Below are 24,365 nucleotides of genomic sequence, written 5' to 3'. Positions count from 1 at the left end.
TTCACATTTGGGGACTAGGAAACTCCATAAATATTTGAGTAACTAAATGATTAAATCAAACCCAGGGTTAGGAAATATTTTTCTTTTACTCGATTTAGATGATTGTGTTCAATTTGTGAGCTACTCGCAGTTAATTTTAATAAACTAGTTTTGTGTATGCATACATAAACGTACATGCTCGCTCTGAGTATATATGTACATACTGTCATTAGAGTTGTAGAACTCATCTCTGTACACAGAATAAATTAATAAATACACACACGTTAATGAAGTATTACCTCTTAATAAAGTTTCAACTCCTTAGCACACTAAAGCTATTCAAAATTGATCTTACTTTATTATCAGACTTTCAGTGATTTTCCTCAATTCTTCCAGCCTTCATATGCTTTTGCTGAGGGTTGGCATATGTCTAGCCAATGGCTAAGCATGAACAAAGTGTTTTAAATATACTTTTTGAGGGGCAGCTGGGTGGCTCAATGGGTTAGTCATCTGCTTTCAGCTCAGGTCCCAATCCCAAGGTCCTGGGATTGAGCCCCGCCATCAGGTTCCCTGCTTAGCGGGAAGTCGGCTTTTCCCTCTCCCTCTGCCCTTCCTCCTGCTTGTGCTTGCTCTCTCCCTCTCTCTCTGGCAAATATATAAATCTTTAAATATAAGTAACAAATATGCTTTTTGAAATTTTTGAAACATATAACCCTTTAGGTCAGCTGTGTACTGCCCAGTATCACAAGCAATGCCACCTTCTGTTATCTGACACCTGATGGAGTCTCCCACCTGGCCCATTGGAGCTTTTGAGAGCTTTGTTCTTATATGTCTCCAAGTTGTTGGCTCCTCAGGGGAGTTCAAAACTCGTCTCTTCCTGTTCTGCCCTATTTATCTAAGAATAAATCAGGTTTTATGTTGCAGATTAGAGCTTTCAGTGAACAAGGGATTCAAAATCAAACCCCTCAGAGAGGTGCCTGTTAAGGTAAGGGGAAAAGGCCTGGCGCAAAAACACAACAAAAATCTTAGGTGCAAGGCCTGATGTAGCTGTGCTCTTGATACTGGAAAACAAAAAATGTTCTTACTTCTCACAGGCTGATTGGTTTTTCTCTTGAACTGATTTTTCCAAGCAACTGAAATGTTAGTGTGCCCATAGTAGACATTTGGGTGTGTGCTCAGAGCAAAAGACACACTGAGTGCTTCTGGCTTGCTTTGTTTTAGGGACAGGCCTTCCTTAGGCCCAGGAAGGGAGTATAGCACAGTCCTACCAGTCTTACCATGAAATAGGTCTGAATTGTAGGACATCCTGCTAGTAGTGAAGATCTTATACTTGTTGAGTTTTGGACCTCACGGTTAACACTCAAGGCCAAGTCTCAAATATTTGAAAGTCTGTTTACAGAGATCTTTGGTAAACTAAATGGTATGTTTCCACATCATAAAATGAAATAACACCATTTTATTGATATTTTGGCTAACTCAAATAACATGGAATTCTTAGGGAAAATATGTTAATGTGATGGTCCTGCATAAAGTCATTATGCCAAAGTAGATATTTTACATCTGAATCATTAAAATGGAAGTGGCTCAGAGGATGAGTGGTTACCTTTGTGTAATGGCATTACAGATGATTTTTATTTTCTTTCTTTACAGCATTCTTCTAAAGAATTATACTGAGCAGCATTAAATTACTGGAATTTTAAATTTGAATTATGGGAAAACGAATTTTAAGATACTATGTTATAGAGTCTTTACGAGTATCTTTATTATCATATATATGTCAGGATAAGTGATTTAAACTAGCTCCCAGACTCCTGAAGTTCCTTTCCACATAGAAAGGGGATAACATTACATGCTAATGGCCAAGTAGCCTTAAGAATTTTAACCAAAGTGTAATAGGACAAGAATCCTAGAAATTTAAATAGCAATAGTAATATTTTTAAAATAATGAGATTAGCAGCTCGTATATAGGGCTTACTACATGCTAGGTACCACTTTAAGAATTATCTGAACATCAATTTCTTTAGTCTTCTTGACAGTTATCTGAGGTAGTCACAACGTATTTTCCATTTTCAGTAATCTTTCTATCACGGTGACTAGCACATAATAAACAATAAATGGTAGTTATTACTACTATGAACTCTTATAATGCAGTATTTAAGAAAAATGAGATCACTTTGACATTCAGAATGCTCCAGGCCTGAGTCAGACTTTGCCACTTATTTGTTGAGTGCCTTTGGGCAAGGTAATCCAACTTTCTATATTTCTGTGTTATTTATACAAATAGAAATGATGTCTGTATAGGTAGGTTTATATGAGGATTAAAAATGAGTGTCAGATAATGTATATGAAGTGCTTAGTATGGTGCCTGGTTCATTGGGAGCCTTCAGTGAATGGGAGTCATCATGTCAATCAGACAGCCGCATCTTAAAATGTGCTCCCCTGGAAGCTACAGGGTAGGAAGCTACCTTGCAGTCAGGTGGGAGGTGAAATGACATTAATTACATTATTTCCTTCTCGTGCCATAACATCTTTTAAGAGTTCCATAATATGTAAAATTATGTCCAAACAGAATTATATGAAAATGTAATCCATGAAAACCTCAACTTTTAAGACTCAATGAAATCTCTTCTGACCTCTTTTCCAGCTCTAGTAAAAAGAATGAGGCCATTATTCACCCTTGCAGTCTTCTTTCACCACATACACACTTCCCTGTCCTCTGCTTACACCCCCCTCCCCATTCTTTTGTCAAGGTGCCTAGATTCTGAAGGGCAAAGGCAGGGCTGTGGTTCTTCTTTTATCCTCCAACAGAGATGCAATGTCAAAATATCAAAACAAATCAAGGGAAATGATTGGCCAATGGAAGAGTAAAAGCTATTAACCCAATGGATATCCCTAATTTAAATGATATTTATTAAGGAAATTACAATAACATCAAAAATATAATGTTATCTTCCCTTTTGTGTTCCAGTCAATTAATTTATGTAAGTTTACTATTAATATTTGGTAATTTTTTTTGGTATTCATATATGTCTGGTTTCATTATTCAAATGTCATTGTATTTATGAAAGAATAAATATGGCAGAGAGTTCTGACTATTCAGAATCTTTTCTTTATTTGTCCTGGCCTACCTCCTTCTTCTTCCTGCCTTAAGACTACCAGCCTTCCTTGCAGTCAGGTGTGGCCATTTAAATGACTTCCAGTGAACAGAATGTGGACCAAAGTAATGGATGACTCTTTTATGCTCTCAACTCCCTACCTGGACCGATACAGAGAAGCCCTATGGGGTGGTGGAGCCATTAGATGGAACAGTTGTGCTTGTGTCCTTGAACCATTGTGAAAGAATGACCAGAACCCTCACCTTGGTCTCTGACTAGAACAGTAAATTATCTTTTTATTGTACTGCGCTGTTACATGTTTGGATACATTGATAACACTTAGCCTATTATAATTACTATAATAAGTCAAATGATAAAGCATATAAATATTAAAATAAGAGTATGAAATAGAACTATATAGGTTGAATATCTTGAAAGGATAGTACTTGCAAATCTTACCTGACCTGTCCATAGTAGTCATTTTTGAAAAAAAAGAGGAATGCACCTCCAGGTGTCTACCATACAATAATGTCTATACATATATCCTTAGTGTTTGAAAATCAGTAAGTGGAAATAAAATTTGAGTCAAAAATAGAATGCAGGGGTACCTGAGGGGTTAAGCATCTGACTTAGGCTCAGGTCATGATCTCAAGATCCTGGGATCAAGCCCTGCTTGTGGGGAGCCTAATTGTCCCTGTCCTTCAGCCCCTCCCCCTGCTAGTGCTCTCTCTGCCATGCTCTCAAATAAATAAATAAAATCTTAAAAAAAAAATAGAATGCAAATATAAAGTTTCCACTTTCCTTCTGAAATCACTACCTCAGTGTCTTTCGATCTCTCAAAATAGACCATAATTCATTTGATAAATCCTTATTATACATTTTTGGCACTTTAAAATAATTCTCACAGAAGCAGCAGGATGCAACAGTTAAAAAAAAAAAAAAGGCTTTGGAACCAAACTACCTGGCTCTGCAACTAAATAGCTGTGTGATGTTGGCAAGTTACTTTTTCTCTCTATTCCTTATTTTCTTCAGCAATTAGAGGGGGTCACAATGGTACCTACTTCCTAGAGCTTAGGTAAGGATTCAGTGATTTCATATTTATAAAGCATTTGGAAAAATCCCCAACGCTCAGTTATCACTACATATCTGCAATAGCCTATGTACAAATTAAATGTTACACAGCTTATTCTGAAAGAGAAATTAAACTTGGTTTGATAATAATGGAGGATAAAAATTAAAAATATTTATCAAACTTGTTTTTGCAATGATTCCCCTGTGATTTCTCTCTGTACTCCTCATTTGCTCCCCTCTACCTTCAGAAATATTTCAGTTGCCTTATGCTTCATCTTTGCCCAACATTCTGTCTTCCTTTTAGGGACCTGTCTGCTCCCTAACCAATACTTAGCCTACCCTGGATTGGCCAGTTGGGGTCTGTTTCAGACGGCTGCCTTGACAGACTAGCACAAACTAGGAGGCTCCAAACAACACAAACACAGCCTCTCCAGCTCTGGGGGCTAGAAGTCTGAAATCAAGTCTGTTGGAAGGGGCATGTTCCCTCCAAAGATTCTAGGGAACCCCAGAGTTTCTAGCTTCTAGTGGTTGCCCACTGTTCTATTCTTGACATCCTGTGACTTGCAGCTGCATCTCTTCAAGCTCTTCCTTTGTCCCCACATAGCTTTTTCTTCTGCGTCTTCATGTCCAAATTTCCCATATATTTATTATAAGGATACCAGTCACTGGATTAGGGCCCACCTAATTCGGTGTGACATCATCTTAGCTTAATTACATCTGCAAAGCTCCCATTTCTAAAGCCATGCTCACAAGACACAAGGTTAGGACTTGAACATCTTTTTGTGAGACATAATTCGACCCAAAAGACTTAATGTCACCTGAAAATATTCTCTTTCTCCTCCAGCCCATTATGGTCACTTCTGAAAGGCACTTATCTTCTGTTTTATTGACTTGATAGGTAATATAAATTTGCTTTCTAATTTTCACAAAAGGCTTATGGATCTATATATTTTCTGATAAACTATATTACAAGACTATAAGGTAAGGACGATGGACCATGATATAATTTTTTTATTTGTGTACTCTTCATAGGATGATAAAATGTACATGGTATTTAATGAATAAATGCATTAATAAGTAAAGAGATGTAGACCGGTAATGTAAAATCCTTCTAGGGAATAAGAAAAAAAATAAATGGTACATGATTAGAGCATGTCAATTTGTAATCTCTGATTTTTTTTAACTTACAGTATGCTTTTGACTAATTATAGAAAGGATTATAAATTTACAAATGAGTATATATATGCATTGACATTATTATAATTAAATTACATATACAACTTGGAACATGTTCCAATACAGTTTCAATAATTATGTTCAGTGTTTCAGAAGTAAGAGATTCTATTTTGCTTTGCAACTACAAAGAAAGTGTCACATTATAATAAAATTCAGACAACTGTGGAATGTACAATTGTGCTGTTAACTCTTCCTAAAAATTGACTTTGCCTTGATTTAAACTGTTTAACAGTCACAGTCCCCAAACATTGGTGGAAAATATTGAATTTCAATCATATAAAAATAGTGTTTTAAATGGACATGTCCACAGATGACAATGAGTGTGGAAATTTGACCCAGCCCTGTGGTGAAAATGCCAACTGCACTAACACGGAGGGAAGTTACTACTGTATGTGTGCACCTGGCTTCAGATCCAGCAGTCACCAGGACAGGTTCATCACTAATGATGGAACCATCTGCATAGGTAAGTTTGGCTGCCTAACTTAGATTTGTATAATCCTACAAATTCTAACAGGACTATTCCTAGTCATTCACTTCACATCAGATACAGCAACAGCCTTCTCATCAGTTACCCGTATCTGCTGAGATGTAAACTACAGCTGAATTATCTGATATAGACATGCAAATGGAGCCTCCATATTATTTATTTGTTTATTCAAGCCTATGGGATGAGGATTATATTACAGCTCCTATGTATTCATAGAAACATGAAACATTGGAATTATTCTTCTATCTGTGACCATGGCCACGGCATTCATAGGTTACGTCCTCCCATGAGGACAAATATCTTTATAAGGAGCAACTGTTATCACAAATTTACTTTCAGCCATCCCTTACATCAGAACTAACCTGGTAGAATGAATCCGAGGTGGTTTCCCAGTTGATAAAGCAATCCAAACATGATTCTTCACATTCCATTTTATCCTCCCATTCATTATCGCAGCCCTGGCTATAGTACATCTATTATTCTTACACGAATCAGGATCCTTCAGGGATTTCATCTGATTCAGACAAAATTCCATTTCACAATTAAAGATATCCTAGGAGCTTTATTCCTCATTCTAACATTAATATCACTAGTCCTATTTATACCTGACCTACTGGGAGAATCAGATAACTACATCCCTGCAAACCCAGTTAACCCCCCACCACACAAAAACCTGAGTGATATTTCCTATTTGCCTACGCTATCCTATGATCCATCCTTAAGAAACTAGGAGGAGTACTTGCTCTAGTATCCTCCATTTTAACCCTAGCAATTATCCCCTTACTCCACACATCCGAACAGTGTGGAGTAATATTTCGACTACTCAGTCAATGTCTATTCTGACTATTAACACCAGATTTACTCACACTAACATGAATCGGAGAACAACCAGTAGAACACCCCTTTATTATTATCGGTCAAATAGCATCAATCCTGTACTTCACAATCCTCCTAATTCTAATAACAATCATTAGTATTATTGAAAATAACCTTATAAAATGAAGAGTGTTCATTGTATAATTATTATTTTGGTTTTGTAAACCAAAGATAGAGAATAATCACTCTCCCTAATCACTCTCCCTAAGACTCAAAGAAGCATCAGCTCCACCATCAGCACCCAAAGCTGAAATTCTTTTTTAAACTATTCCCTGATAGACAAATCCCACCCAACAACTTTCCCAATTCATATATTGCTACAATTCTACTGTGCCATGTATGTCTAAAATATTTAACCGTAACTACCTATTCAACCAATACAGAATTTTTTTTCAATTTTTGTCATGCATTAATGGTTTGCCCCATGCATATAAGCATGTACATGCTATTATTAATATTACATAAGGACATACATTCAAACACTTATCCATTCCAAAATAAAATGAATCATGCTCCTCACCCAGTCCAGAAGGGCTTAATCAATAAGCCTCAAGAAACCATCAATCCTTGCACAAAGTATCCCTCTTTTCACTCCAGGCCCATACTACATGGGGGTTTCTAGCCTGAAACTATACCTGGCATATGGTTCTTACTTCAGGACCACATAATTCTTTACTCCTATCCTTCAACCCTCTCAAATGGAACATCTCAATGTCCAATCAGCCCATGATCATACATAACTGTGGTGTCATGCATTTGGTATCTTTTAAGTTTTAGTGGGGGGGACAGATATCACTCAGCTATGACCATAAAGGTCTCAACGCAGTCAAATAACTTGTAGCTGGACTTAATTAATATCATATACCAGCATCACATAACCATAAAGTATAATTCAGTCAATGGTTACAGGACATATAAATTTATACACACGTACACATACACATACACGTACACAACCCTTGCAGTAACTATTCTAGGTTACATTCTGCCACTAGAATTAAACCTCACAACACAGGCCTCAAGTTCAACTATCCATCAAACTTCTTTAAATTCTCCAACCTACTAGGTTACTACCCTACCATTATACGCCACCTCACACCAACAATAAATCTATTAATAAGCCAAAAATCAGCATCAATACTTCCTAGACATAATCTGACTAGAAAACGTATTACCCAAATCAATCTCTCATTTTCAAATAGAATCTTCTAATCTAATCTAATCTAATCTAATCTTCTAATCTCAAACAAAAAGGTATAGTTAAATTGTATTTTCTCTCTTTTATAATTACCATAGCCCTTAGCCTACTAATACTTAATTACCACGAGTAACCTCCATAATTACCAAGACACCAGTTAGTAATGATCAACCAGTAACAATCACTAACCAAGTCCCATAATTATACAACGCCACAATTCCCATAGCCTCTTCACTGAAAAACCCCAAATATCCATATCATAAATTACTTAGTCACCTATTCCATTAAATTTAAGCACCACTTCAACCTCAGCATCCTTTAAAACATAACGAGCAGCCAACAATTCAGATAATAAACCAGTAATAAATGCAGCCAACACATCTTTATTAGAAACTCAAACCTCAGGATACTGTTCAGCCACCATAGCAGTAATATAACCAAAAACTACAAGCATTCCCCCTAAATAAATTTTAAAAACTATCAACCCCAAAAGGACCCTCCAAAATTTAACACAATAACACAACCAATATCACCACTAATAATTAGCACAAGCCCACCATAAATAGGAGAAAGTTTTGTAGCAAAACCCACAAATTCATTACAAAGACAATCCTTAAAATAAAAACAATGTATGTTATCATTATTCCTACATGGAATCTAACCATGACTATCTCTTACTGCTTATTACTGCCAGAGATTAAAGCCTATGTGAACCAAATTCTACCTGTCGTTGAGTGTACCCTACTTGTGCAGTATTTTTAGAAACTTCATTCATGCCTTTAGTTCTCTAACGCTGTAAAATCAGTTACTATGGAATATTTATCTAAGGGCGCAAGGAAAATATTTGGGGGGAGAAAATCAAGCAGTTCACAAGAAAAAATCATCAAAGTTATGAGATCTAGCATGGCAACCAACAACAGAATAAATATTTACACTTTAATTTGTTGACTCAAGAAAATTATCATTTGCATGACAAGATACTGATACTGCTGCTTTCATAAATATGCACTCCAAGATGGGCTCCACATTTTCTCAGAAAATGTTCAGAAAGGCATTTGTTATAAAAGAATTGTTCTAGTGCATTTAGTATTGTCTGCTGAAGGTAGTGACACTTAAGATCTGCATTAAGTTTTTCTGAACATTAGAGTACTATTTAGAAAATCATTTCCAGTTCACTAAAATGTCCTCTGAAATGATAATAATTTTAATTAAATCCCTATGTGAAATATTATTCTGAATTGGAAGAGAGTATCTAGAAGTTTTTAAATGTCCTTCTGTTGTAATTTGGTCATGCATTTGATATACCAGACTATAGAATTCAGATTACAGTCTGAGAAAAAAAGACTTCTTAGGAAATTCAAAAAGATGAACTATTTTCAGAGGCAAATTCTCTGAAGCCAAAGGCTTAAGCTTCGAAAGTAAGTTATACATCATCTTAATCATGGTTTATACAAAAGTGTCCAACTTACCCACAACTAGCTTAATTAATTATGGCCGATACTAATCAGCAAAATTAATACATAAACTGAGGCCTGAGAGTGAAGCCATATGGCCAGAAGAAAATGCTAGACTAGAACTCAAGACTTTATATGCAGCATGGACAAGGGTAATGTGCTGCTTCTACTTTACATAGTTAGATAAAAGAGAGATATCCAAGTTAATCTAGATCACACTGAAGCCTTTGATTAGTTCCCTACTGAGATTCTCATCAGTAAGCTGAGGAGAAGTCTAATAATGTTATTATTAATACATGATAAGTTAGGAGACAGTGTTCAAAGAAACTTTATCAGTGAAATGTCTGTATCAAAGAACTTACCTTGTCTCACGTGCCTATGGTTCATAACAGTTACTCTGCTATATAAACAAAAAATTAATTTATTCTCCTCATTAGATAGCAAGGGATGTGCAGGCTACTCCAGAGTCACATGTTTAGGATAAAGGGAGGAGGATTAGAATCACGGCCTTGTATCTGGAAGGCCAAGGGAAGGCGGAAGTGGGTGGCCATCTAAATCTTACGCATTGTTTTGAATCATGCAAGTGCAATGGATCATGTTTTTGCAAGGGCATAAACAATTTAAAATATGAGAAAATAGGACTATTTTTGCTGAACAATAATTTTATCTTTAGTGTTTGCAACAAAAAAAAATTTTATTGGAACATAGCTTTACTGTATATTCAAGAAATAATCTACAAAGCTCTGCCCAGAAAACTTGGAGTACCTCACTATCTGTTCTCAAGCTCATTCTCTTGTTGCTGGTCTTCTTAGAATGTTACGCATGTGTTTATTTTACCAGTAGTAGTTAAGTTCTAATTATAGAGCTCTGTAAACTTTATTGGAAATGTTGCAGTTAGTGAAGAAATAGAACTTACAACAGCTTAATTACTGGAAATTAATACAATTTTAACTATGCTCTCCATCCTTCTTGTCTCTGGAAGACATCTGTCTTTTCATCTGATCATATTTACTTTTAGTATGCCTCAATTCACAAAAGGCTATGCTTCTCTGTTTGTGTTCCCTACAAGTTGAGAATTCCTGTATTAGAAAAAAATTGAATCACAGACACAGAGAAAATACACACACACACACACACAAGATGATTGAATGCCAACGTTTTATGGAGGTATAACATATTTGTAATTTCAGACTCTTTCTCCCAATACTCATTAATTATTGAGATATTGTGGAATGACCCTAAATTTTGGCTAACTCCCTTTTTAGCTATTTTACATAATCAGTAAACATAAGAACTATAATAAAACCCAGCACCCAATATTGAGTCCTTCAGCTTCTACCTGTTTTGTTTGATGGATTATTCACTGAAGAACTCATTCTCTGGAAAATTGTTATTTCTCACCAATTTTGTTGTCCTTAAGGATTAAGCTTTTTTTGAGAAGCAGAACAGCTATATCTTTTTTTTCTCTTCTCTAGTCCTATAGTAATTTTCATTGTGCACTATGGTAGTCTTCAGGGATTTTGAACAGAGAACTATAATTCTGTTTCCTTTTACGATAGTTTATCACCTTGTACTGTATCACCTCTGACTTGAAAGTTTAGCTTATCCTTAAATTTGACATGTCTGGTAATTAGTCATTAAGAACCTCTATAAATAGATAATGAAAAACTCCAGTTCAGGGCAAGAAATGACGCAAGCAAAATTCTTTACCTTTAGTCTATATTCAAATACTACTGTCCACAGATAAGGAAATTTTGTTGTTGAAGGCTTTGAGGGAAATTTAGCATCCTGCACATTTATTTTCTCTTGGAATTACAGTAAAACAGAATTTCAGATCCCTAACGCCCAGACACCTGGTTCCAGACTCGCATTTCACAAATGGGAAAACCAAAGCATCCAATAAGAAAGTGAATTCTCCCAAGGCCATATGAGTGCAACTCAAGAACTCCTTCACATTTATCATGTGTTTACTGCTTCTAATTTTGTATGTCCTATTGCCTTGGGTATGCTGATAATTTCACTTTTTTTTTCTGGCTTTGAATAATATTAACATTCAATTTTGTCTTTGCAAATTACTTTCAGTAATTGAACGTGTTATCTTTTTTTCGCAGTCTGTGAGTTAAACATTAGACAATTCAGTTATTGATGAAAATGATAAAAATCAAAATAATCATAGGATCATGTTTTGAAAGAAGATTATGATAAAATACTGCCGGCTTGACTCATTGTAGACATGAAAAACAAGCACAGCCTTACTAATGAAAAAGTAGCAAGTGAATTTTTTGATGTGCAAAACAAGCAAATGATTATTATGATGTGCTCACATTTGGCAAAATCAAGTTATTAGCATTAAGCCGAGTGTTAGGTTGGTGGCAGAAAAAGTGGCTCAGTTATTAAATATGGTATGTCAATTCTAGCCTGACTGAAATAATTACATAATAGCAATTTAACTTTTATTAAGATGAGGGGGGGATCTTTTCCTCTTTTACATCTCTGGGGAGTACTAAGACATGGCAATCTAATGAGACACTCATTATCAATCTGTTTTCTCCAACCCTACATATTCACAGTGCTCCTGCTATTAAGAAAACACACAATGTAAATAGAATCACTGGATCTGTTAGATCTTGGGCACGACTTCAAAACACCTTCACATACATTTCCTCATTATTACAAAAAAGAACTCTCTTGAGGTAAAAGGTATTTTTTATAGCTTTACCTGAAGTCACAAGGCTAATGAGTATGAAAGCTAGGATTTGAATTAAAATCTTCAACAGGGCCTTTACTTATAATAGGAAGGATACATCATGTTTTTATTAGATCTCAGCTAATGAGACCCTGCAAGAGAAGTGGGTGTGGATCTTGCTGCCAAATAGCAGTCATGTTCATTTTGGTAAACCACCCACATCCCACTTGGGCATGGCATACTCTTTCAATATTTTATTATTCTCTCTATATTATTAGGTAGCAAGGGGCAGAGAGTGATAACAACAGTAGAGGCTTTTTGACTACTCTGGCACTCTGTGATAGTTAGACACTCCATTAGCAGGTTAGATTCAATAAACTGTGCTACTGAGGCACAGAGTGAGAAGGATATCAAATTCAGCAAACCTCACTTCCACATTTGGGTAAAAAATTATAAAATCAAAAAAGTATAAGCAAGACAAGTCCAAAACAATTTGGAAACCATTTCGTTGATGGGATGCATGATTAAGATTTGAAAACCACTACTTTGGTAGATAGTTAATATTCTTGTATAACATTTGGAGTCAGGATATAAAAATTTGCATAATCCCAATCTTGAATGCTGGTCTCCCAGGAGACTACCTCCTTGTTTTTTCTTACAAATTACCAGATCACCATTTTGTCACTTGGTGAATTTAGAGTTGAAAAACCCTACTCAGTCCAAGGCTGACAACCTGGGATTATAACTAGCTAAGTGAGTGGTGGTAGGAAGGTCTAAACTAGAGCAGAAACCCAACAAACCCACCACAGATGTGGAGGATGCACAGGGAAAACTGAAACATAGTCAGTTATAAGCACCAAGATTATATACCCCTGTGTCCAAAATACGAGAGAGAGAATGGAAATTGAGTTTCCCAAGATTTGTTGCTTAGAGATGAGTTTGGGACAAAGTTCCCAAGAAAATTTACAGCTTTAAATAATTTTATTTATTTTTTGAGGATTTTATTTATTTATTCATGAGAGACACAGAGAGAGAGAGGCAGAGACACAGGCAGAGGGAGAAGCAGGCTCCCTGCAGGGAGCCCAGTTGGGGACTTGATCCCAAGACCCCAGGATCATGCCCTGAACCGAAGGTAGATGCTCAACCACTGAGCCACCCAGGTGCCCCTAAATAATTTTAATTTTGAGAGAAATCAACACCTAATTTCTTATTAGCCATAAAAGACATCTGAAAATATGAAATGACATTCAGAAAACATAAGTTTTTTATTCACGAAATAAATTATTCTATTTGATATCACATGAGTCTCTTCACATCTTCATTGGGATTTTATCCCCATTTGGGTGTATAATACATGGTACTTCTTTGGTTCTGCTCCAGAGAGGACTAGTCTTTTGTTTTCTTACATAATTTTTAATCACTTCATGGATTTCATGAAAGATAATAGCCTGAGTCTGCACTTCCACTTGGCTTCTTTTTTTTTTAACCTAACCAGAAATGCTTTCCTTGATGATTCACTGTGTCTTAAGAGTCAACCTGCTGTTGCTCGTCCCCCTTACTTTATTTTCTGTGTGTGTGTGTGTGTGTCTGTGTGTGTGGTGGCAGTCTCTAAACACACATTTATAGAAATGAGAGGAAGAGGATGAGGGTGCTAGGATAGTGTTCCTGTTTCTTTAAAAGTAGTGTTCTTGGATTTCTGGGGAGTACAGATTATGAATATATAAGCTTAGCTGAAGGACAAGGAGTTTTCTACTCTTTTTTCAGGCTATGAATTGTTTTCTTAAATCTAGTACCATTGCCTTTCTAGCTAATGGAAATTTCTTCAAGAACTACCAAGAGGCTTACTGTCAGTTCCAGTTTTTAGTAGTTTGAGTTTTATTATCATTCTGTGCCTTCGTTGAATTTTTGAAGTGAGAAATTAGGATCAATTACTTTTAAAATAACTGGCTAGACATCTTAAGTTGGACTTTGATTACTCCACCTTTTCTATGGCAAACACTATTGTGGCACTCTATTAGTTTTTTAAAAAAATCAAATTTTATACTTAACATTACAGGTTTATTCATTAATATAACACAGAGTATCTCTAAGATGTCAGAGCCAGGCTGGGAACACAAAAATCTTTGCATTAGTTGAGGGTAATGATCTGGACTCTTCCGTTCCTTGGAATCATTCCCTATTGGAACACTGCCTACTGGCAGAGTATTTATACTATATTTATAACTTTAAGACATATTTCACTGCAGTATGTAAAATTTTAAATTAAGAATATAAATTATGTGAGCTTAAAACCTAACACTTTTATTGTGACTTTGATATATAGCTACTAAAAATCTAAGACTTAATTCTATACAATTTGCTACTTTATCTATGATGACTTTGCATTCAGAATCATGGTAAAATATAACCTAGATAAAAGTAATAAGTTGTGGTAAAATTTTAAGGGAGTTGAATCACACATTCTGCTAATTTTTAGGCTAACTTACATGCAAAAATGATGCTTTGTAAAGAACGTGGGCAACACTTTTTATACTCCAGATTAAACTGGGTTGTTACAATTGATTTAGTTTCATAGTAAAAAACAGAATTTTAGATGTATTTTAAAAATTGAGCCTTTATTAAATTAGGACTAAATGTTAAATTGCCAATTATGGAAATTATCCTAATGACTTTGTGGATGAGTCATTCTACTCAGAAGATTAATTCAAAAGTTTGGTCCATAAATGACATTTTTTAGCACACTTTCCGAATGGATTGGCCAAATCAGGGTTTGGAGAAATATATGCAGCTAAGTTTTTTTCTGTCATTTTCCAAATTATGGGATTTTCCTTGTTCTTGTAATATTTGATATGAAATCACTAACCATACATCATACTGTATCAGCAAGGTAGCAGTTGTATAAATAATAAATAAAAAATTAAAATTTTCAAATATTTCCAGATATAGATGAGTGCAGCGAATCCGCTGCCTGTGGTGACCATGCAGTGTGTGAAAATGTGGATGGTGGGTATAATTGCTCCTGCAAGGAAGGTTATAAGACATCCACGGGAAAATCACAGTTCATACCTAATGATGGCACTTACTGCCAAGGTAAGTTACATGATTAAATTTTATGTATAATTGAAGAACTATATAAAATATAATACTACACTGCAGTCAAGTATACAAAGGACTACATCTTCTGAAAAATGTGCCAGTATTCTTTTATTGTCTATAAAATGATTTAAGGAAAGTTACTGTTTTATTTAATGGAAGAGTTTGACCATATGTTTTATGTAGTTAACATACTTTATTCCTTGAAGTAACTACGGTCTTCCTTTTTCCATAAAATATTGTGTATTTTAATGAATAAAAATAAATAACAAATAAAAATAAATAAGGAAAAATAAATGAATAAAATGAAAATAAATAAATAAATGTTAACAAATAAAAAATAAAATAAAACTCAAATGTTAAAAATATGTTTTTAATATTTAAATAAGGGAGTAAAATTATTGGAATCACTATAATCATCTTAGGAAAAAATATTTTTAAAAACTTACTATATAATCTATTTTCTTTTTCTACAGAAAATGTGAGTGCAGACTGCCATCTGGATAATGCCTGTATTGCTGCAAATATTGATAGAACGCTAACAAAAGTAAGTTAGATTAAGAATTTATTGGGGGCTCCTGGGTGGCTCAGTGATTGAGCATCTGCCTTCAGCTTAGGTTGTGATTCCAGGGTCTGGGATCAAGTCCCACATTGAGCTCCTGGCAGGGAGCCTGATTCTCCCTCTGCCTATGTTTCTGCCTCTCCCTCTGTGTCTCTCATGAATAAATAAATAAAATCTTTTTAAAAAAAGAATTTATTATATTTTGACATATTGGTTTCCATTAAAATCCTTCCTAGGTCACATTTTAAGTAGAATTACAACCAGCTGATCGTCATGTACAATTAAAACATATAGAGATTTAAGTAGTTTGTTTGAGTCACAAAAATGATTAATTTGAAAATCCCCAAAGTGTTGAAGAAGACTGAGATATTTAACATATATTACTTTTTCACTATTTAGTATACTGGAAATTTTGTTTTCAACATATAATGAAAATTAATGAATAAAATAGTAAAAACACACTTTGACCCCAGGCCCATTCCCACATTCTAAGAAAACATAATGAATGCAACTAGATTTTGTACTTCAAAGGAAATATTTTAAAGAATAAATAAAGTAGGATGTTCATAAAATTATCATCATGTGACTGGAAATGTGACCCTCAACATGACTAACAGTCAGCTAAAAGCAAATTACCAATATGTCACATTGTAAAGAATTTTCTCTGGTTGAGTAAAATCTAATTCAAAAAAAGTTATAGTATCTTATAACTCTTAAAAGCTAATTTTTAAAAGTTATTAATGCAAACGTGTTGTTTCTTTTCTAAAGTAACTTCTATGCTTTTTATTTGCTAAGCTTTTGTAAATAATTCCAAGTTTCAGTGCTACATGACATGGTTTAGGTATAATCTGATAATTTATTAATACATAGCACACGAAACCAAGCTTAGAATAAATTTAGCATACAACCTTTATTCCTGAAAAGATCCAGTACTACTCTAAATTGGTTTCTTTTTTTCTGGGCTCATTTGTGTACAGATGAGACACATAAAAGAACCTGTGGCTTTGCTACAAGAAGTCTATAGAAATTCCGTGAAAGATCTTTCGCCGGTGGATATAATTACATACATAGAAATATTAGCTGAGTCATCCCCATTACTGGGTGACATGAATAGCACTAATTTAGCCAAGGACATCCTTTCTAATTCAACTCTTACTGTAAGTATGTTGAGCTAATTTAACTCAATATAACAGAGCTTTAAACTTTTCCTTACATCTGTGATTCATGGAAGTTTCCAATGTTTTTAAAAGACACGCTATTTTTTTTCAACAGGAATTTATAAAAACTGTGAATAATTTTGTCCAAAAGGACACATTTATAGCTTGGGACAAATTATCTATGAATCATAGAAGAACTCATCTCACAAAACTGATGCATGCTGCTGAACACACTACCTTAAGAATATCTCAGAACTTCCAAAAGACCACTCAGTTCGATACCAATTCAAGTGATATAGGTAAGAAGCCAAGGTCAATTTCAAAACAATATCATTTGCCAAAGAAGCCATTCTCAAAATAGAAAGTGCTTGAAATGCTGCTAATTCAATCATCAGCTGTTTCCTCAATGCAGAAATGAATGGCAATGCACATTACAAGAGTAATATGAATGAAAGATGAGTAAAAACGTTGAAACATAAGCATTGCCTCTTTCCTACCATCTTCACCTTGTATTCCTGAACCATCTAGCATTTAAATGCTTCAGAGTACATCACTCCTTTGTCATGAATTAGTCATCTCATGACTTGTTAGCATCTACCTTGACCAAAGATGTTCTAGACAGATTTTCTGGTATGAAGCAATCAACATGGCAAACTAGGATGTTTCCTGCTTCGTGCAATCTCATATTTAGAATATATAGAATCTTGAATCAAATTGAAAATGCCTATAAAGTTGCTCTGAGGAAGCAAAGTACATTGTTTGATGATCATTGCCTACATCTTAAATGCTTTATTGTGTGGGTGGCATCTTGCTATGCAGCAGTAAGTATGCATGAATCTCTGTCTTGTGTCATGATTTACCACTTACTCAAAATTAAAGTAGCAAGCATTATGACTAATATATTGAATACCTGCATTTCTGTGATATTCTTGAGTAAAAAAGGTGAACTACCCCAGGTAAGGAAATTATCACTCGAGAATTTAATTCAATCACTCTCCATATAGTAAATTTTATTATAGTTACCATCCTCTAAGATATTGTGGTTGCTTTTCTTTGATTTAGTAGTTATAATTTATAGCTCCCTCGTGCACATATGTGTTTTGTCCTTTATATAATCCAATGATTAAATTAAATCCCAAGTGTTATAGTCAAATCAAAAAAGTTCAACCTCGAATCAGATTTTCGAGATACAATGTTTAAGCATGTTCAGAATATGTTCATTCTACCTGCCAAAAAATGTTGAAATACAGTAATGATGGATAAAATAAAATAATGGTGGATAAAACATTGTCCCCAATTAAGCCAACACATTGATTAAACTAACTTCAGAGAATTTATGATTTTCATGGTTTCATTTCAGCACTCAAAACTTTCTTTTTTGATTCAAATCACATCAAACATACTCATCCCTATATGAATGTGGATGGAGATTACATAAGGATATTTCCAAAGAGAAAAGCTGCATATGATTCATATGGTAAGACTTTGATAGTCTTTATTCAATATGTTAGTAATTTGCAATAAATACTTTCATACTTTTGATTATATCATATGTACACATAATATGTGGTTTCCTATGGAAAATATTTGGTTGATATACAGAAATTCTGCATTTGTACTCAGGATTCTCAATCTGATGTTGATGAGAATTTTAGCAAACAATGTCTATATTCTTCTTGTCTTATGCTTCGTCTCTGAAGCTGTCTGATATTTTTGAGATTCTAATGAAAAATATAAAGGAGCTGTGATTCTATTCCTTCTTTTGCAGCAATCATAGGTGCTACAATTTGCATAGGATTCTTTTACTATATCTTCTTCATTAATCTTTCATATTCCTCACTGGGAAGCTGAATTTGTAATTGGGTGAGGAAGACAATGTTCCCAAAGACAGAAAGGTAGTGTTCAGGCTTGGATTTCTTTTCCACTTGCCATTTCTTAGTTCTTGTACAGTAAACTTCTCAAATAAACGCAGGGTTTCTTGGGAAATGGAATCTGAGAATGCCAGTACTAGGCAACTTGATGATTACCTACCCTAATTTCTTCATTTTATGGATAATGGAATGAAGACTCAATGAAATTGATGGATTTGTTTCCATGCACATCAACAAATGATACAGAGCCAATACTAGGAGGAAGTTGAAGAAATCAACCCTGACCAGCTTTTCCTTGTCACCTAATCAAAGGCAAGCAAGCAGCTATTTTAGCCATTTACCTGCTCTCTTAGTGCAGTGCACCTAGAAAAAAATTTCTGCCAACAGAAGAATTGTTATCATTCTCATATAGGTTAAAGTGTATTACCTAAGCGAAATGTGAATTATAATAGCTTCTCAAAGAATATGTGAGTGGCCATAAATGTAAGCAAAAAATATATATATAATAACACAGTATGGTCTCTTTTATGGATGTCATTTCATAAATGGATGTGTTGTCTTTTTTCAATATTCTGCACATTCATTCTCAGAAAAACATCCTTTAAAAAATTGTACAACACTAATGTGGGTTTTTCCCCAATCCATTGATATTATCTAATCTCTTCATTTTTTCTTGTCATTTTTATACAACAATAAGAAACAGATGGCCACAAAACAAAGAAAAAATAACTAAGCCATACTACCATTGAACCCAAGGATCTTACCCTACTATATCATAGTCTAACTAACCAAGCACACATATAATATTGAGGAACAAATCCAAAGACTGTGTTAAACTGTTGAAATTTCAAAGAGAATTTGAGTAGTATTTAGAAGTTGAGAATAAAGCCATTGAAAATACTTATACTGACAGATGATGAAATCATCCTGGAATTAATTTCTCAAAGAGATCCTCTCTGAATATATGATAGCCTTGTTACATTTGAAGATCATGCATGACACTTAAAAGAAACCATAAATATCAGCTCTTAAGAAAAACACAGGGAGAAAATTTTATTTCCTTAAGTTTGTATCTTAAAAATAAGGGCAATTCTAACAAACTGATAAAACCTGCTTTATAATGTCGACATGTGATTATTCATTTAGTGATAAAAATCCATTAATAAAACACAGGCTTCAAGTTAAAATCTGTATAGTGTCATTAGTAGGAAAATAAAGGAAGTCCATGGAGCAACAGGTGGATTTTAAATCTTTTTTTTTTTTAATAGGCTGAATTTTAGTCTCTGTCATTAATGAATAAACCCCTAATTTACTGAATGAAGGTACTACCAGAAAGAGAGTTAAAAGCTAGATCAGGCAGAGAAATCATGGGAATTAGAAGTTCAAATGATGAGAATAGACAAATACTGAAACAATACTCCAAATGAAGGTATGAAGGGATTTTGGAGCATTCTGTGAAGTACGAATCCCATTTTACCCAAAGTCAAAAATGTGATGTTAAATATTTTGAGAAAAGATGGGAATGATTAATAGATTTTAAAGGTTCATCTTATCTTTTGGGGGCTTCATTTGATTTTGGACCATCTCCTACAGCAACTTCTGAGAAGTCACTGTGACATGAACTGGTTCATCCACTGGACTGAGTCAAAGATCTGTCTGTCCTTTCTGATCCTGCTGCAGGCCCTGGTCTGTCCACTGCAAAGGCCGGGCTAGTTGTCATTATGGGGAGTCCTCATAAAGTCTGTAGCTCAGCTACATTAGACTAACTTCTCAACTTCCTTTCTTTTTCTGGTGTAAGTTTTCTTAAGCTGGCAGTTGAGAAAAACTCTCTTATATATGTAGATTTCAGGAACCTCTTTGGATGTTTCTTGTGATACCTTTTTAGATAAGATAGAAAATATGAATCATGTGGCAATTTCTAGTTCACATAACCATGGCAGTATCCAAAACTATTACTTATTAGTGTGACGTGGTGATGTAGAAGGACTCAGATTTGTCTCACACTTCTTTGTTTTGGATTTTTTTTCTTTTATTAACTTTGTTTCAAACTTTATTCCCAGACTTCTTCAGCTTAATTAGCTGCAAAGAACAAATTGTGTCAAAGCAAACACTGCAAAGAGTTGCAGTGTCCAAAGGGGCTTGAGCTTAAAAATATTACAGATCCAGATTTTATCTGATCCGTGAACAGAATTTTAAAAAGTCATCATAATACACAGTAGCAGCTCCCAGTAACTTCTTCCAAGTTTTATCTTCCTCCGAAGTTGACTTGATTCTGTTTGCTTCATCCTTGGAAATTTCATCAAAATTCTCCCCACGTTCTGGAACTTCATCATCATCCTCTTCTCCAGTAGCAAGTGGTGCTTCTCCATCCACAGATTGTGTGGCCAGAGCTTCAACCGGTCTTCCTAAAACTAGTCAGACTGTCTGCACCAAGTTGCTTGAACATACTGGGTAGCATTTCTGTCAGCAGCTTTGTCTCAGCCTGGCCTGTGATGGCCAAAGTGTTTGTTTCCAGGGATGCCTGCCCTTCAAGGGGGCATCACTGTTCCTTAGTGTGTGAACGTACTTCTTCAATACTAGAGATACGGCTTACTCCCAACTTCTTTAAGGAGAACTGGAGTTTTTGTGTGGTCTGTTGCCGTTCTGGGGACCACTCTCTTCTCTTGACCAGCAGTTTATCTCCCACCAGTGCAGACTTGTGCAGTTTGCTGGGTTTCTCCTGGTTCATGGTAGTTTCCTTCACCTTGCTGGAGCCCAAGTGAGACTAGGGTTGGTGCTCACGGGGTCTGAGCAGACCAGCTATTAGGAGCACACACGCAGTAACACAAGATGGCCATTAGGGGGCACAGATTTGTGTTTTTTATGATACACTCAACATTTATATTTACCATTTTGATTAATTTATGCCCATCACATTTTTCTGGTGTGTGCCACAAATTTGAGGGAACAAATATAAAAGAGTTCTTTGTAAGTTGTCCCAATAACCTAAAGCAAGTGTCTACTACTAATAATAATGTGTCTACTTTAAAAATATGACAAGAATCATATTAATATAGCACCTTAAATTTTACAGAAGACTCATGTATTATTTGATTTGGTCTCCACCTCAGCCAAGTGAGTAGCTAGAGTGAGTATCACTATTATCATTTTATAAGTGAAGAAGCTGAAGTTCAAAGCACTTTGTCCATAGCCACACATGGAGGAGCAATGACTGAAGCTGCAACTTTCGATCCCAAGAGTAAATTCTGTATGCAAAGTTGTAAATTTTGTGTCCATAATTCTGTATAACAGAGAAGATGTATGATCTAAGTGGTGAGAAGAATTTCAAAAAGACAATAGATCTAGATTTTGAGTTGTTCACATACTTAACATCAGTAATAATAAGCTGCTTCCAAAACCAAGATGATTTGAGATCCATTAATACAGGTGTAATGTCTAGGCTAAGGGAAAAATAGTCACACGATAATCTGTATTGAACAGGTTGCATTTCTAGTATTGGGTTATTTGCTGATTTACTGCATTTGGAATGTCAGGGGCACAGATAAATAGCTGTCTTGGCAAGGCAATAAATTTCCTACCTGGAAACTGCATAACTATATATGTCATCAATATTAACTAGGAAACATTTCACTGCGCATGAGGTGGAACTCGGTGGCATCTGACAACTTGTTTAATTCTCAACTTCCTTAATAACTCCAAGGCCATGATAATTTTCTTCCAATATCTTTCTAATCCCTATATTTGCATAGCAAAGTAGTAACTCCAAATTTTTTTTCCTTTAAGTGAATATATTTCACAGCTTGGTTCTTAGGAGTTGGATATACACTTATCTAGGACTGTTTTTCTCCTAAGTATAGCTTGTGCGAAGGGGATGCTATCGTCCTTGATCATTGTCAGAGTCATGAGGGTCAGGGCATATGTCTTAATAGGATTTGATTATACAGACATGGACTTTTTATGATCCACATTTTAGTGTCTAGGTATTCGTATGATTACCTTAGAGAAAAAAATTTTGTCTGCTAAATGTTTACATTTCTTTTGAGAGTTTAAATATATTTTTGTTTTATAAGGATTTCATTAAATAGGGGCACCTGGGTGGCTCAGTGGTTAAGCATCTGCTTTTGGCTCAGGATGAGATCCCTGGGATCCTGGGATCAAGTCTCACATCGGACTCCCTGCAGGGAACCTGCTTCTCCCTCTGCCTATATGTCTCTGCCTCTCTCTCTCTCTCTCTCTCTCTGTGTGTGTGTCTCTCATGAATAAATAACATTTTTTAAAAAAGAATTTCACTAAATATACTTATTTGATTGATAGGCAATGTTGCAGTTGCGTTTTTATATTATAAAAGTATCGGTCCCTTATTTTCATCGTCTGACAAATCCGTATTGGAACCTCAAAGTGATGATCATTCTGAAGAAGAAGAAAGAGTCATTTCTTCAGTGATTTCAGTCTCAATTAGCTCGAACCCACCCACATTGTATGAACTTGAAAAAATAACATTTACATTAAGTCACATAAAGGTAAGCTGTTTTTCTGGTGACTCTATGTTATGAGTGTGAAACATTTGGTGAAGTGAACATTTTTTTTATTGTGTCACTTTAATATGTGTGAATTCTTGAGTTTAAAATTTTTTTTTATTTTATTTTATTTATGATAGTCATACAGAGAGAGAGAGAGAGAGAGAGGCAGAGACATAGGCAGAGGGAGAAGCAGGCTCCATGCACCGGGAGCCTGACGCGGGATTCGATCCCGGGTCTCCAGGATTGCGCCCTGGGCCAAAGGCAGGCGCCAAACCGCTGCGCCACCCAGGGATCCCGTTGAGTTTAAAAATTAAAAGAGTAAAGTAATTTCAACTAATTTTTCTATAAAGGATTTTTGTACTTTCAATGCTCTGTAATCTTTCTAATAAATATCAAGGAATTTTACACGTTTGATTTTCTGAAATTAAGCTATATTTTAATTTTACTTTTAATTACATTGTTCATTTTGGAAGTCTCCATACCTTTTAGGAATGAGTTATAAAAATGTATCAGAGCCAAAGAGATAGATGTCATTTGTGCAATGGCAGAGTTGTTTGCTTAATAATTGCCATTTAAAATAATATTTGCAGGGATTTAAATGTTGATTAAAATAAAATTACAGAGAAGTTTACAATATTTCATAAAGAAATTAGCTGAGACCATTTTATTCCTTTATTATCATTCCAAACCTTTTTCAAGCTCATATGTAATTAAAACTTATCATAATCAACATTAGAAAGAACTAAGTATTCAGTTCATTCAGTTTTGAGTGAAGAAACTAAAGATCATAAATTATTTGCTGGTTTGTTTTTTTTTTACAGTTGATGGTTTCTTGGATTTTCAATAGAATTTGAGTCCTGGTACATGATTAAAAGTACCTCTGATGCTCCATTTGGAGAGCCTTGAAGCTGGACAATTGGATTTGCATGTTTATGGGAGAAAGAGGGGACTAATATGCCTACACACAGCACAAATGTGTCACTACAAATAAAGACATCTAATGTACAGAGAAACTAAATGTAGAGAAGATACAAGAAAATAGTAGCCCAAACCTAAACATCGGTAGGCATTATGTTCAGT

At 34.9% G+C, this 24,365-nt stretch overlaps 1 protein-coding gene across 1 annotated transcript in view; it reads left to right on the top strand.

The window, feature by feature from the left end:
* The window catches only part of ADGRL4 (adhesion G protein-coupled receptor L4), a 110,196-nt gene that overhangs the window by 53,022 nt on the left and 32,809 nt on the right, over positions 1-24,365 (top strand). The window contains exons 3-9 of the mRNA XM_072834195.1: positions 5,692-5,844; positions 15,023-15,172; positions 15,652-15,722; positions 16,715-16,894; positions 17,010-17,193; positions 18,255-18,371; positions 23,080-23,285. Of these exons, the coding sequence (XP_072690296.1) occupies positions 5,692-5,844; positions 15,023-15,172; positions 15,652-15,722; positions 16,715-16,894; positions 17,010-17,193; positions 18,255-18,371; positions 23,080-23,285 (1,061 nt within the window). The remainder of the gene's footprint in view (positions 1-5,691; positions 5,845-15,022; positions 15,173-15,651; positions 15,723-16,714; positions 16,895-17,009; positions 17,194-18,254; positions 18,372-23,079; positions 23,286-24,365) is intronic.

Source organism: Canis lupus, chromosome 8 (assembly GCF_048164855.1).
Source record: "Canis lupus baileyi chromosome 8, mCanLup2.hap1, whole genome shotgun sequence".
Lineage (NCBI taxonomy): Eukaryota > Metazoa > Chordata > Mammalia > Carnivora > Canidae > Canis > Canis lupus.
The sequence above is the reverse complement of the archived record's forward strand: the minus strand, read 5'-3'. Positions and strand labels throughout refer to the sequence as shown.